At 33.6% G+C, this 17207-nt stretch overlaps 1 protein-coding gene across 1 annotated transcript; it reads right to left on the reverse strand.

Moving 5' to 3' along the window:
• Positions 1-10835: 10835 nt before the first annotated feature.
• Positions 10836-11654, reverse strand: LOC131168204 (intracellular ribonuclease LX-like). Its single transcript, XM_058127488.1, has one exon. The coding sequence runs from the start codon at positions 11636-11638 to the stop codon at positions 10952-10954; it is 687 nt and encodes a 228-aa protein (XP_057983471.1). The 5' UTR covers positions 11639-11654; the 3' UTR covers positions 10836-10951.
• Between the last annotated feature and the right edge of the window lie 5553 nt (positions 11655-17207).

The following is a 17207-nucleotide window of genomic DNA, read 5'->3' on the forward strand; positions in this document are numbered from 1 at the left end:
TGGTCGGTGCTACGGGACGACTGGCATGGAGGGAGTTTGGGAGATGAGCAGAGAGGCAGAGGGAGGCAGAGAGGATGGATTCAGGGTGCGCCGGGAGAAGAAGAGAAGATGGGAAAGAGCAGGAATGGCCGTGAGTTGCAGGAGACTCCGCAGGAAGAAGAAGAAGAAGAAGAAGAAGAAGAAGAAGAAGAGGAAGATGGGCTCTTGGCCTACACTGTGCGCCCCCCTCTTTTGGTTCTGTGAATGTGCCTTTTAAAAGGCATCTCCCCCCAAAACCCTAAACCTACTACCAAATAATAATAATAAAAAGTAAATAGAGTAATAATACTAATATTAAAAGTAATAATTAATAATAATAATGATAACATTACTAATAAAAATAATAATAGCCAAAATAAGATACTAATTCTAATAATAATAATAATAATAATAATAATAATAATAACAATAATAACAATAATAATAATAATAATAATAATAATAATAATAATAAATAAGGTAATAAAAATAATAGTGGTAATAACAATAATAATAATAATAATCCAAAATAATTATAGTAAAGTAATAATAATAATAATTATTATTATAAATAATAAAAATAATTTTAAGAAAGTAATAATAAAATAAACATAATAAAAATACTAATAATAATAATAAGAATAATAAATAAAAATAATAGTGATAATAATAATAATTGTTGGCCTTACAAGGTTTAAAATCTTGTTATCTTATTTTGATACTAACAAACAAGTGAAATTTCATGTATTTGTGTGAGTAATGATATTTCAGGGCTCATATATGAGAAAGCAAGATCAAAGTGCTCACAAGGATCAAATGAAACTTAAATGAGTCAAAGCACGGATTTAAAGATGATATATGAAACCTTGAAGGATATGAAGACATGAATGAGTTGTTGAAAGCCAAGGCATATTAAAGTCCAAAGAACCAACGGAAAGCAAAGTGATAAAACTCAAAGAATATGAAAGCTTGAAGAAAAGATGGAAGCTTGAAGAAACAAAACATGAAGACTCAAGAACCTAAAGCTTAAAGAATATGAAAGCTTGAAGAAACAAAACATGAAGACTCAAGAACCTAGAATGAGAAAAGTTTTAGACGTTTTCATGTAAGCACTTTAATGTTTAAAATATCATTTGAAATATTTTGAAGCTCTTAGGTTAACTTAGACCTAGATACTTTTTAAAATACCTGGAAAATATTTTTATAAGGTCAAAAATTATTTTAAAAAAGGTTAGAGTCATTTTTGGAATGAAAAGCATCAAAAAGAGTTTTTCAATTTGCTGTCAGTTTTTATACAGTCGTATTTAGGTGCATTTTTCACTATCAAAACCTCATTATTTTGAAACGTAGTCAGCATGAAAGTTGTATTATTTTCTCTTAGCTTTCATTTGACATGAAGAACACCTAATTTGGAGTTATACAGAAAAAGTTATAGCCAAAATATTGAAGTGGGGTCACTGCTTATAGAAGAACAAGACAGAATAGGCAGAGAGTTACAGCAGCAAGTTCAGACGACTGAACTTGCAACTTCAGTCGACTGAACCTGCGACATCAGATGACTGAACCCTGATTTCAATCAACTGACCCTGTATCCAGTTCTATTTTTTTTTAAGGGGTTAAGAAACTTCAGTCGACTAACCTCGACACTTCAGATGACTGAACACTGTTCAACGGGAAAATTTTTTAAATTCTAATATTTTAAAATATAGTCGTTTGAGCTTCAAATTTTCTAAAAACTTGGGAAACTCTCTAAGGAAACTTTTGCAACATGGAAACAAGTTTGAAAGCCTATAAATACATGGTTTGCAAATTAAAACTCATCCAAGAATTGAAAAATTTGCTTATAAAGCTAAAAGTATTCTTGTTCTTCCAAAACTCTCTTGTTCACTCATTGAAAAATTATTTTTCTGAGAATTTTGAAGTGCTGATCCTTCTTTCTTTGAGTTCCTATTGTTAATCCTCTTCTAAGAAGGATATTGGTGAATTCTACACTTGAGCTTCATTATATTTCATATTGATATTTTACAGTCAAAGTATATAGTGTTGAAATTATACTAACTTGCTCTTTGAGAGAGTATACTTGTATGCAGATCTTATCTTGTGTTTCTTATAGTTCTTTGACATTCCAAGGGTTGTTTGGATCGTTGGCTAAGCAAGGGGACATTGCTTAGAGAGGCGGGCTCTAGCCTATGTAAGGAGTGACCGAACGAAGGAATATCGTTTGGAGAAGGCGGACTCTATCCTTAACCAAGGAGTGTTGTAATCAGTATTGTTCCACCCGTCAATGGAACTGAACTAGTGAATCCTTTGGTGGTTTGCCAAAGGCGAGGATGTAGGCTGGGTATAAGCCAAACCTCATAAAAATCTCAGTCTTATTCTCTCTTTCCCTTACTCTTTATTTTCAGCATATTTAAATTGCGTGGATGATTTAAAATTTGGGAATCATATAAACTACATATATTTGGAAATCAAACAAACTTAAGGTTTAATTTTGATTTAGGTTGCGAAAACCGAAAGGGAGTACGTTGGTTACACCATATCTTGTGGAAACTTTACGAGAGTACGTTACTTGGTTAACATCCCAAAAATAAATTTACCAAGAGTTTATTTGAGTTCTAAATATTTGGAAAGAGTGATTTAATTCATCTATACAGGGCTTTACATCAGCGAGCATAAATTCTTATTCACTACAGGGCTTGGTTCAAATTTGGAAAATATAAACAAACAACCATCTTGAGCTGTTATATTACAAAAGTGTTGAATACTTTATATCTTGGTTTGGTTGTTTGTTGTTTAACTTGTACTTGGCAAATAAATTGATTGTTTGGCTTGAAGATATTGTTTAATTGATTGGTTGTTTAATTGTTTTATTGATTGGATAAAAGAACTAAGTTCTCGATTGATTAAAGAATTAAATAAAACAAGTCAAGAATTGGTTAAAAGAAATAAAGGAAATTTAAGGTATCTCAAAACGAATTAAAAGAAATTTTTAAAAGCCAATTCACCCCCCCTCTTGGGAAGCTATTCCTAATTTCAATAATAATAATAATAATAATAATAATAATAATAATAATAATAATAATAATAATAATAATAATAATAATAATAATAATAATAATAATAATAATAATAATAATAAGAGGGGACCCTTTGTTCTATTTGGTTAGGGAAAAAATAGGGTGTCTACAAAGGTATTGTGGCGAACCCACGACGTTGAGGACGCTTCTTGAGAGCTGGAAACGGAAATACGCCAGAAGTATCCATAGTTATTTTGAGCACTTGTTCATGATCCTACTATGGGTTGGGATAAGTGGTTAGTCGTTGGGAGTGTGTGTGCACTGTGAACTCCTGAGACTGTTGTATATGTAACCACGGTATTCCTCCGCCATAAGTGAGGGTATGTATGTGTGTGTGTATTATGGGACTGCATCGTAGTAGTCGCCAATTTATTGTTGGTAGTTCGTTTGTGTGTATTTCAGATATGACTTTATGAATGAGAGATGGAAAATTTCGTAGACGAAACTTTTGTAAGGAGGGGAGATTGTAAGAACCCGAACTGTGATAAATGAGTTAAATAAATAAGAGAGAGAAAAATTGGGAATTCGGCATATTTCGTCGTCAAATTGAAGCCAAATTTTGTCGATGAAGCCTTTGTTCTTCTCGTTGACGAAATTCAGAGACTCGTCGACGAGGAGAAGCCGAGGAGTTTTGAAAAAATCGGTGATCTCAGATTCGTCGACGAGGTCACCGATTCGTCAATGAAGTTAGTGGAAGATTCATCGATGAAGGCATCATTTCGTCGACGAAGTTGCCTGGGTCAAAGGGCTATAAATATCATTTTCCTTTACTTCTTCATTAAGAAACTTCAATCTTATCTTTCTCTCTCTCTACACTCCTTCTCTCTAGATTTATTCACTGATCTTTGCTGGAATTGAAAATCTGAAGTTACCATGAGGATTGTGGAAGGATTTTCTACAATTTCTACAGATCAGAATCTCGTTTTGAAGATTTTTGGGTTTTGGCAAAAAATTGAGGTAAGACTCGATTTTCATTTCTAATTCGGTAGTTTTGTAGGTAACTGTCTTGTGAACATATTCTGTATTGTGACTTGTAGGTTTTGGAACTCGGTTCACTATTTAGGGGCTTTGGAGTTTGAGATTTGTTATTCGGGGAAAAGGTAAGGGGACTATGTTTATATTAGTTATTTTTTAAATCGGACTCAGTAGAACTGTGGTCCACGGTCCTGTGTGTGTTTTGGCTACTCATTTGGGGAGATCTAACGGGGAAAACTATGAGTTTTTCGTTATTACAGTTTTGGGAAAAAAAGGGGCAACGGGCTGAATCCCGAGTTTTGTTGAAAATCGAGTATATGTGTGATTTATATTGTGATATTGGGATGGTCGTGCCTTGACTTGTTTAAATTGTATTTGTTTGAAAATCCATGATTTAGATTACCAAATGAGAGTGGTTTGTTTGGTTATATGAGCATGCATGTGTGTGTGATATGTTGAAATGCTAGTAGGAATAGGGTTCCGAATTATTCCACGTATTGAGAGTGTCTGGCTCTATATTTGAAGGCATGTGTTTATCGACTGCCACGTAGGTAAGAGTGTCTGGCTCTATATCCGAGGGCGTGAGCCTATACTGGCAGATCAGACCAAAGGGTGTGGATCCACCAGTTAGCACTGGAACAATGCCATGGGAGTCGGGGACTAGCCATGTGCCGGTGGCACCGTGCTTCGCGGGTTGGCCGGACCAATGCCGGATTGTCGCAGACCGGTTTCGGGCTGAAGGGTGTGATGACACCAGGATTACTGATCATGTGTATGTGTATGGGTGCGTGTATGCACTGTGGAAATTAGTACTGGAATGCATTTAACTGCATGTATGTTGCATCATGATAACACTTAAATGTCACACACTGATATAGCCTATGTTCTTCGTTACTGAGAGGTGTCTCACTCTTGCTGTACATACATTTTTACAGGTCTTTTGAGTAACTGGAACTAGCGTCTTGGTGTAGGGAGCGTAGTGGCCGGTGTACTGCGGTTAGCGCTTGAGTAAGTGCTAGGACTGTATTTTTGGTGGGTTGCCATTTTGGGATGTATTTGGGCACCCGTTTGTACGTTTTGATAGAGTCATGTTTTGCTCTTGTATAGACTCTGGTATGGTACTGCATATGTTGTTATAGAATAACCTTTTTTCGCAACGTATATGATTGTGATTGGATGTGTTAGAGTGCCTGGGAATCCTACAGGGTCGGACTCTCATCCATTGTACTGTATCTTTAGATGTTTAATTAGATACAGGGACAGGTTAGTTACATTCTCACCCTTGGGTCCCATTTTGGGGTTCTGGGCGTGACAGTAAATACTGTAATCTCTGTATACTTTGTCGATATGCTCTGTCTGTATACTCTGTATGTTATGGTAATAGGAAACATGAGATACTATAAACACTGTATATACTGTTCTGTATAAAACTGTAATATATACTAATCTGAGTAAAATTGTAATATACTATTCTGGATAAATATCTATGATATACTGATCTGTATAAAATTATAACATACTGATTTGAGTAAAACTGTAATATACTGCTTTAGATAAATATCTGTACTATATTGTTTATATCTGTGTAATCTGTATAGTATGATATACTGTAAAAACTATATAAGTTCTTCATCACATAAATATCTACTCGGGCCACACAAGCATTTAAAACTCATAGTCTATAAAACTAGGCAATAAACTGGTATATACATATGTGTAAAATCTCTGATAACATTATAAAAACTCCTAACACAGCATATTTCTCTTACCTTATCTCTGAAAAGTCCCTACTATACTCTAGCCCTATACCCGCAGGGTTCTCCGCTCAACACCCTGAAAATCAAATCCCCCAGAACAAAATATTAGTATTTTTTTTGTGTATTGTATTTCTTATAACTGAGGAAAAGACAAATACTGAATAAAATGTCTTACCCTAAGATTGGGACGAAATCTAAACCAACTCTACCAACGATCAGCTCCAGCAGACTTGCAGAGAACTTCGCTAGGAGCGTCGTGGTGACTTCAGATTGTCGATCTGATGTAAAACGGACCCGTAATCAAAGAGAGAAGGAGAAAGGGACGTAGAGAGAGAAAGAAGAAAGAATTTGCGCCAAATAATGCTGAAAAATCTGATTTTTCTCTATTTATAGAGTCGGATTCGTCGATGAGACACGTCACCTCGTCAACGAGTCCTTTAATAATTTTTTCAATGAATTTCTTCCCTCATCGACAAATTTCAGACTGTCCCAAAAACCCTTCTCGGTATCTTCTCGTCAACGAGGCGTAGCTTCGTCGACGAGGTCCCTTTATGCGCTCGTCGACAAACTCCCTGTGTTCGTCGACGAGGCCTTGTGGAAAAATCTTTCGGGTCGTTACAAGTATGTTTGTATGAATATAATGTATTAGTGCCCCTAAAACATTTATTTCCCATGTGAGTCCTAATAAACTTAGGACTATCCCAATTTGAATCAAACAGTTCTTTCCCATAGGCAGGGAATATCCAAGCACCCAGGGGTGGCTGCTAACAGAGGAACACAGCTCCGGTGAGAGTTTATGCGTTGATGCTAGGAAATGCCGAGCCTGCAAGTGACGTTGTGATAGGTATGATTGTTACTTTATCATATAAAACTATTGTTTTATTTGACTTAAGTGTCACCCATTCGTTTGTATCATTGGGGTATGTTAAGTCGACTGGAGTTGAGACACAGATGTTAGATACTGATTTGTTAGTAGCCATGTCAACTAGATTAGTAGTAAGATGTGGAAGGGTACTTAAAAACTACCCAATGGGCATTCAGGAGAAAATATTACCAGTCGATCTTGTGGTGTTGGACATGCAAGGATTCGATAGAATATTGGGTATGGACCGGGTGACAGCTAACTAAGCAACCATTGATTGCCATCAAAAAGAGGTCATCTTTAGACCCCCGAGAGAGCAGGAATTCAAATTTATGGGTTCGCATGTGCGTGCCTCGCCACAGGTGTTGTCAGCTATTCAAGTGAGGAGGCTTCTTCAGGGTGGTTGTCAGGGGTATGTTGCTTATATAAAGGAAATGTCAAAGGAAGAATTGAAACAAGTTGATGTTCCAGTAGTCAGAGAATTTCTAAATGTTTTCCAGAAGAATTACCTAATTTACCACCAGATCAAGAGATTGAATTTGCCGTAAATTTACTACCAAGGTCGGCACCGATATCAAAAGCACCCTACAGAATGACCCCAGTTGAGTTAAAGGACTTGAAAGACCAGTTATAGTTAAAGCTGTATTTTGGTTCCACTGCTTAGGTCATATGTATGTATAAACATGTAAATCCCCGGTACCTATGAGTTTAGGTTGACTTTGATTGTGTATTATGGTATCAGAGTAATAATATTTTATGTAAAAAAAATGAATGGTTCTAAAATCGGGGTGTTACATTTTGAATTCACCATATAAAAGTCCATTCAAAATTATAGAGAATTTATCTCACCTAAGGAAAACTCCAGACTTAATTGCAATTGTTCCATTCCCGAGCTTTGTTGTCAGATCGATTATGTATTTGATGGGATTATTACTTTTTTTAAAAGCATGCAATTCATACTATCTAATAAGACCTCTAGGGAGGAAGAGGCTTTGCTAGACAATCCACCTTCCACTTAACTAACTGAGGTCTAAGTACTTAATCTCATTTTTCATCTCGAGGACTCATGCACGCACATGTTTAGGCGAACCATGGACATGTAACAATTTTAGGGGTGTAAAAAGTGTCCAAAAGAGCGCCATTCATGATTTTTCTAAAACTCTATGAAAATTTTGATAATTTTTTGCAATTTTTCTTTAAAGGACATTTGGATATTTTAAAACTTTTATAGAATTTTTGAAAATTTGAAAAGTTAAAATTTTTCATATTTAAATTAATTATAGAAACACATTTTACATCTTTTGACTTTTTGTTTATTTCGTCCTTTAAGGCAAATTATGTTAATTTTCCTTCTAAACATTATTTCTGCTATTTTCGTACTTTGTCTTGGAAAAGTCTCTATATTTGAAGTTGCCAATATTATCTTAGTTTCTTGTGCTAATTTACTAACCCTCTCCCTTTTATATTAACATGGACCTTGATCTAGGTGAATTTAGTAAGAATTCATGATAATAAGATCTAAAAAAGTTTTACGTTGGCTGTCAACTACCTAACAACAACCCTGCTCCTTTATCCAGGCTTGAGACCAACTACCTGTACAAAGAATTTGTGTTAAGCAGGCGAAGTACACGTTTGTGTTTTTTAGTTTTTTAGCAAACCTATTTCACATCGATAATTTTTAAAATCACACCCTACAACTTATATTAATGTACAAAACCCCTTTGCTTTATATTTTCCGTTTTTGAACTGGTTCTTGGTACAAACATTGTTCCTACTCCAATTTAATCAAAGTTAGAATTTGCTCAGCTTCTCTCAAGTCTCAACCTACTCCAACTTAATCAAAGTTAGAATTTGCTCAACTTCTCTCAAGTCTCAACCTACTCCAACTTTTATTATTATTATTATTATTATTATTATTATTATTATTATTATTATTATTATTATTATTATTCTTTCAGCGGTAAACATAATGCATTCATTGGCTTCGGCTAAAAAAATGGGTCTCAATTTTTTTTTTTAATAATTGCTATTTTATTAATTAAGCTCAAGCCTTAAGGAAGATAAATTTATATATATGTTGTACACATACTTCCTTTAATTGATTTTATATATATGTTGTATACATACTTCCTTTAATTGATTACTTAATTGATCTTTTATTGCTCTTATTAATTTTCTCTCCATACATGTGCCCACCTTCTTCGGGGTGAGTTGCAGATCTCCAATGGCTGCCCTAGTGCGTCTTCTTGTGATTCTAATGGCAACACTTCAAATAACAGGTCCCTCTCTCTCTCTCTCTCTCTCTCTCTCTCTCTCTCTCTCTCTCTCTCTCTCTATATATATATATATATATATATATATATTGAAGTATTTGAGCTAAATATGCTAATTTTGTGAACGAATTTGAATTTTAAATTTGAATTTCTGTAAGTTTAGACAAAAAATAGCATAACATAAATTCAAATCCAAGACTTGAAATTTATTGCTCCAAATATTACTTAAGTTAATTTTATTTTTATAGATAATTTTATATCAACACAAATTGAATGATAAAATTAATTAACGTAAAATATATGAAGTATTTCACAATATAAACTCATAATTCTTTGAAAAATATTGCATTAAAAATATTTTATAATAAATTTATATAAATCTTAATTGAATGATAAAATTAACTAATGAAAAATATTTTAAGTGTTTCATAATATAAACTCATTGATCTCTTTGTTGTTTAATGTTAATTTGAAAGTTAAGCAAAGTTAGAATTTGCTCGACTTTCCTTAAGTCTCAACCTGCTCCAACTTTATTATTATTATTATTTTTCTTTCAGTGGTAAACATAATGCATTCATTGGCTTCACTAGCTAAAAAAAATGGGCCTCAATTTTTTTTTTTAATAATTGATATTTTATTAATTAAGCTCAAGACTAGGTCATGTATTAAATAAAGAGAATAAAGATAAAAAATAGAAAGGGGAATATATGTTCTTGTTGCTAAAAGTTAAGTGCAAAATGGAAATTTCGTTTGGAGGCTAAGAAAAAAAAGTTTAGTGATATTTGTAATGCATTAGACGATGACATAGTGCATTAGACATTCCACCCCATCTTTGCATACCAAATATATCATTGATAAATAAACTAACTGTAATTTGAAGTCAGTGTGTTTTGCAACCTTAAGTAATGTCGTTGAACTTAACTTTAACGACAATTTTGAAATATTGCTTAGCACAAGATCTCAATTATACTAATAATCAAAAGTAAAAGAACTAAAATAAGTATTGGTTAATAGTATAAGGATCAACTTATATTTTCACTTATAAAAATTCTGCTAATTATTATTTTTTTATGTGATGGACATGCATTTTCACTAGTTTTTCCATAAAAGCAAATAATTTAATTCCCAAATCTAATACTAAGAGGTTAAATCAATTCTTATAGTTGTACAAATCAAATGTTGTTTAACCCAACTTAGGTCTGAACAATCAAACAATTTTAGCAAACTATTTCTCCTTCTTCCTTTTTTTTTTTTTTTCTCTTTTTCTTTTAAAATTTTTGAATTCATTAAAACCCTGAATTGAACTTCTGCTACAAAATGGAAGCAACCTGTTCTTATCTTAAACCTGCAAACACTTAGTATGCGTTTTGGAGATTGATGTAGAAGAGAAACAAAAATATTACCATTTTTGTGAGTCCCACTTTTGTTTGTAAGTTCAAGATGCAAGGAACCCTATTATTGTATAATATTTCACCTACACTTAATTTTATTTTTATAGATAATTTTGATTAAAAAAATCATGTTTTCTACCCCATAACTCCAAATGAAATAGGTGCTATGGAGAAAATAAATTTTTTTTCTTTATGAAAATATACTTGTTATGATGTCTCTTACCCATAACTCCAATTTAATTATAATCCTGAAACAATTATAAAGCAAAACATTATTAATTAGACTTATGTAGGCGACGTAAGCGGTCCACACTAGTTAGTACTTTTTTTTTTATAAATGTAATGACTGTATTATATTAAGAAAAAAAAATATTTAAATAAAATATAATGTAAAATTATGCTGAATTGTGTACCTATTCTAAATATAGGTTAAAAATTATGCATAAGATTTTTTTCATTTAAAGGTAATGCAACCCAAACCATAACAAAAGTAGAGAGTACTATTCGTGCATTCTTATAGTAGTACAGCAGGCATGCATTCATATTAATTTATTCATCATGGACAGTAGAATCGGAAGATCCGACAGATTATATCATACTAGCTACTTGCTTTCGTCAAGCGAAACTGGTCGGGGCAGCTAGACTTCATGCCCTCGCAATTCACGTAGGCATTCACAGGCGTGGAATGGTCCAGGCAGATATCGATCTCGAAGAGCTGCACCACGCCCTCCTTGTCCTTGTTGCACAGCAGTACCACAGTCTTCCCATCCGCCGCCTTCGAGACCGCCTCTGAGAATTTTTTATGTTCCACTGTCTGCCCTGTCGGGTACATTCCTTCCGACTTCAGATGATTTCCAAGATCCACTCTGTGGAAGAGGGTGAGTCCCAGATCGAAGTACGCCGGCGGCTGATGCCCCGAATCCCTGCCGTGTTTGCTCCACTCGTGATCCCAAAACTTTCGATTTGTAGTGGTGCCATAGCTTGCCCAGTCAAACTTCATCTGGGCCTCCGTGGCGGCCGGAAAAGTGTTCCAATCAACGTCCTCGGGTCCGGGAGGGTCCCTGTAGAGGGGCCACGGCCCGTGGATGGTGAATCGGTCGGGAGGCGGAGTGTTGTACTTGCACTTGGTTTTGCCGTTGCAGAGCGAGGTTGGCCAGTAAATAGCAAGTTTCAAGAGCTTTGCGGTATTCTTACCGGCGGTGGGCTGTTGTGTAGAAGCAGGGGAGCAGAGAAGGGAGAGGATGAAGATAACTGTGCACAGTAATGGGAGCATCTTCATCGACATCTATCTACGGGTCTGCGGGCATGTTCTTCAATATAGTTGCGGTGCTTATATAGCCAGGGGCCCAGAATATGTTCCTTTTTTCTTTATTTATTATTTTCATGGATAAATTTGAGCTGGGTCATCCTCATCCATAGCATGTTAATTAATACACTGCTCTTGGACTAAATAAATCCCCTACAATTAAGTTTGACTTCAGCAATTATTAAAATTAGTAATAAGACTGTATCTTGTGGCCGTACAGTAACTTAAATGTGAAATTGATTTAAAAAATGAATGTAGATATTTAACATTTTAATATTCAATTCAGAATTTGAAGGGGAATATTTTTTTAACAAATAGAAAATCCATAGATGCTGGGTGGGAAGAGGACGCTACATTATGATATTGGGTAAACGCATGGGAAGAGGAGGCTACCATTAATGCTGGGTAAACGCCTGGGAAGAAGAGGTTAGAACAGATGATACCCAACAGAACACGTGGGGATTTGGACTAAATGCTAATGCTCAGGGTAAGAGAGAGGGGGCGGGGATAGAAGACCGAAAGAGGTGTTGAAGATTAAAATTTGACGGTGGGACGGTGGGTGCAAAACTTGACGGTGGTATGTCTACCAACTCAGCCATGTATGTATAAATTATTAAGTTGCAGGTATTCTACTTCATTTAGGCAACAGTCCACTTGGGTTAAAGTTAATTCCCACCTACTATTCTAATAATTGTTATATATAGATATAAGTGTGTGTAATGTATTATGTGGTGTAGAGATAATAAACAACAAGTGAGGTGGGGAGAAATTGTATTTTGAAAAGTTCTCTGCATTTTATTTTCATATTGAAATCAATCCAGTGTTTTGTGTGCAATTGCTTGTATTTCCTCATTGAATTTCACAATCAGTGATTGAGTGTATCCCCTCCACCTATCTGTGGTATCAGAGCGTCCATGTTCGCTGAAATTCTTCAAACAGAAGTTAGGTTGCCAATCTTATCTTAGTTTCTTGTCCTAATTTACTAACCCTCTCCCTTTTATATTAACATGATCCTTGATTTAGGTGAATTTAGTAAGAATTCATAATAATAAGATCTGAAAAAGTTTTATGTTGGTTGTCAGCTACCTAACAACAACCCTGCTCCTTTATCTAGGCTTGGGACCAATTACGTGTACAAAGAATTTGTGTTGAGTAGGCGAAGTACACGTTTGTGTTTTTTAGTTTTTTAGCAAACCTATTTCACATCAATAATTTTTAAAATCACACCCTACAACTAGCGAAAACCACACACACACAATACAAAGCATTAAAAAATTTAAAGCATACAATTTTGAGTGTGAATCTAAGTTAGACTAAAAATCCATGCAATAGTGAATTTTTTTTTTTTTTTTAAATTTGTTATATTCCAAGACTTGCAAATCAAAACAGAAAACACTAAAAGAAGAGAAATATTATTGACCATCCGTAAAATAATAATAATAATAATAACAATAATAATAATAATAATAATAATAATAATAATAATAATAAACAACATTATAAAAGACAATAAATGTGGGTAATAGAGAGATAAGTGAACAAGGGATTCCAAATTGCACAAAGATGCTCCAATTTCTTGGTAATAAACTTTATTTATTCAACAAGTTATGGATGAATAAGCACCATAAGAAAAAATACTAGAAATTTTTTAAGATTGTCCTTTCTTTCATGCCCCCTTTTTATTTTTGAAGATAATTTTATATCAACATTAATTGAATGATAAAATTAATTAAGGTAAAATATATGAAGTATTTCATAAAATAAACTCGTAATTCTTTAAAAAATATTGCATTAAAAATATTTTATAATGAATTTATATAAATTTTAATTGAATGATAAAATTAATCAATGTAAAATGTATAAAATTAATCAATGTAAAATGTATTAAGTATTTCATAAAATAAACTCACAATTCTTTGAAAAAAATATTGTAGTAAAAATATTTTATAATGTTAATTTGAAAGATAATCAAAGTTAGAATTTGCTCAACTTCTCTCAAATCTCAACCTACTCCAACTTTATTATTATTATGATTATGATTATTATTATTATTATTATTATTATTATTATTATTATTATTATTATTATTATAATTATTATTATTTTTCTTTCAGTGGTAAAAATAATGCATTCATTGGCTTCGCCAGCTAAAAAAATAGGTCTCAAATTTTTTTTTTAATAATTGATATTTTATTAATTAAGCTGAAGACTTAATGAAGAGAAATTTATATATATGTTGTATACATACTTCCTTTAATTGATCTTTTATTGCTCTCATTAATTTCTCCGGGGTGAGTTGCAGATCTCCAATGGCTGCCCTAGTGCGTCTTCTTGTGAGTCTAATGGCAACACTTCAAATAACAGGTCCCTCTCTCTCTCTCTCTCTCTCTCTCTCTCTCTCTCTCTCTCTCTCTCTCTCTCTCTATATATATATATATATATATATATATATAAAAGTATTTGAGCTAAATATGCTAATTTTGTGCTTCCGAGTATGAATTTGGATTTTAAATTTGAATTTCTGTAATTCAAACCCAAGACTTGAAATTTACTACTCCAAATATTACTTAAGTTAATTTTATTTTCATAGATAATTTTATATCAACACTAATTGAATGATAAAATTAATTAACGTAAAATATATGAAGTATTTCACAATATAAACTCATAATTCTTTGAAAAATATTGCATTAAAAATATTTTATAATAAATTTATATAAATCTTAATTGAATGATAAAATTAACTAATGAAAAATATTTTAAGCATTTCATAATATAAACTCACAATTCTTTTAAAAAAAATATTGTTGTTAAAAATATTTTATAAGAAAGTCTTTATTAATTATTCTCATCGATCTCTTTGTTGTTTAATGTTAATTTGAAAGTTAAGCAAAGTTAGAATTTGCTCGACTTTCCTCAAGTCTCAATCTGCTCCAACTTTATTAGTATTATTATTTTTCTTTCAGCGGTAAACATAATGCATTCATTGGTTTCGCTAGCTAAAAGAATGGGCCTCAATTTTTTTTTTTTAATAATTGATATTTTATTAATTAAGCTCAAGACTAGGTCATGTATTAAATAAAGAGAATAAAGATAAAAAATAGAAAGGGGAATATATGTTCTCGTTGCTAAAAGTTAAGTGCAAAATGGAAATTTTGTTTGAAGGCTAAGAAAAAAAAAATTAGTGATATTTGTAATGCATTAGATGATGACATAGTGCGTTAGACATTCCACCCCATCTTTGCATACCAAATATATCATTGATAACAATAAACTAACTATAATTTGAAGTCAGTGTGTTTTACAACCTTAAGAAATGCCATTGAACTTAACTTTAATGACAATTTTGAAATATTACTTAGTGCAAGATCTCAGTTATACCAATAATCAAAAGTAAAAGAACTAAAATAAGTATTGGTTAATAGTATAAGGATCAACTTATATTTTCACTTATAAAAACTCAGCTAATTATTATTTTTTGGCTAAAATTAGTATCCTGCAGTATGTGATGGACACGCATTATCACTAGTTTTTCCATAAAAGCAAATAATTTAATTCCCAAATCTAATACCAAGAGATTAAATCAATTATTATAGTTGTACAAATCAAATGTTGTTTAACCCAGCTTAGGTTTGAACTATCAAATAATTTTAGCAAACTATTTCTCCTTCTTCCTTTTTTTCTCTTTTTCTTTTTAAAATTTGGAATTCATTAAAACCCTGAATTGAACTTCTGCTACAAAATGGAAGCAACCTATTCTAACTTAAACCTACAAACACTTGGTATGCCTTTTGGAGATTGATGTAGAAGAGAAACAAAAGTATTACCATTTTTGTGAGTCCCACTTTTGTTTGTACGTTCAAGATGCAATGAACCCTATTATTGTATAATATTTCACCTAAACTTCATTTTTGTACTTTCTTTGTCTGTAACATTAATTTGATTAAAAAATTCATGTTTTCTACCCCATAACTCCAAATGAAATAGGTGCTATGGAGAAAATATATTTTTTTTCTTTATGAAAATATACTTGTTATGATGTCTCTTACCCATAATTCCAATTTAATTATAATCCTCAAACATCTATAAAGCAAAACATTATCAATTTGACTTATTTAAGCGAAGTAAGCCGTCCACACTAACTAGTACCTTCTTCTTATAAATGTAATATGACTTTGTTATATTTTGAAAGAAAAAAATTTAAATTATAATGTAAAATTATGCTGAATTGTGTACCTATTCTAAATATAGGTTAAAAATTCACATTCCCACATGCACCATAAGATTTTTTCATTTAAAGGTAATGCAGCCCAAACGGTAACAAAAGTAGATAGTACCATTCGTGCATTCTTATAGTAGTACAGCAGGCATGCATTCATATTAATTTATTCATCATGGACAGTAGAATCGGAAGATCCGACAGATTATATCACACTAGCTACTTGCTTTCGTCAAGCGAAACTGGTCGGGGCAGCTAGACTTCATGCCCTCGCAATTCACGTAGGCATTCGCAGGCGTGGAATGGTCCAGGCAGATATCGATCTCGAAGAGCTGCACCACGCCCTCCTTGTCCTTGTTGCACAGCAGTACCACAGTCTTCCCACCCGCCGCCTTCGAGACCGCCGCCGCGAATTTTTTATGTTCCACTGTCTGCCCTGTTGGGTACACTCCTTCCGACTTCAGATGAGTTCCAAGTTCCACTCTGTGGAAGAGGGTGAGTCCCAGTTCGAAGTACGCCGACGGCTGAAGCCCCGAATCCCTGCCGTGTTTGCTCCACTCGTGATCCCAAAACTGTCGATTTGTAGTGGTGCCGTAGCTTGCCCAGTCAATCTTCATCTGGGCCTCCGTGGCGGCCGGAAAAGTGTTCCAATCAATGGCCTCGGGTCCGGGAGGGTCCCTGTAGAGGGGTCAGGGCCCGTGGATGGTGAATCGGTCGGGAGGCGGAGTGTTGTACTTGCACTTGGTTTTGCCGTTGCAGAGCGAGGTTGGCCAGTAAATGGCAAGCTTCAAGAGTTTTGCGGTATTCTTACCGGCGGTGGGCTGTTGTGGAGAAGCAGGAGAGCAGAGAAGGGAGAGAATGAAGATAACTGTGCACAGTAATGGGAGCATCTTCATCGACATCTATCTACGGGTCTGCGGGCATGTTCTTCAATATAGTTGCGGTGCTTATATAGCCAGAGGCCGAGAATATGTTCCATTATTCTTTATTTATTATTTTCATGGATAAATTTGAGCTGGGTCATCCTCATCCATGGCATGTTAATATTAATACACTGCTCTTGGACTAAATAAATCCCCTACAATTAAGTTTGACTTCAGCACTTATTAAAATTAGTAATAAGCCTGTATCTTGTGGCCGAACAGTAACTTAAATGTGAAATAGATTTAAAAACTGAGTGTAGATATTTAACATTTTAATATTCAATTCAGAATTTGAAGGGGAATATTTTTTTAACAAAAATAATCTATATGGGGGAGGACGCTACCATAGGATGCTGGGTAAACGCATTGGAAGAAGAGGACGCTACCATTAATGCTGGTTAAACGC

The sequence above is a fragment of the Malania oleifera genome, chromosome 11, assembly GCF_029873635.1.
Source record: "Malania oleifera isolate guangnan ecotype guangnan chromosome 11, ASM2987363v1, whole genome shotgun sequence".
NCBI lineage: Eukaryota > Viridiplantae > Streptophyta > Magnoliopsida > Santalales > Ximeniaceae > Malania > Malania oleifera.

Excerpts from the sequence above, each read along its gene's own strand:
- LOC131168204 (XM_058127488.1), bottom strand. The coding sequence starts at position 11,638 with ATGTCGATGAAGATGCTCCCATTACTGTGCACAGTTATCTTCATCCTC.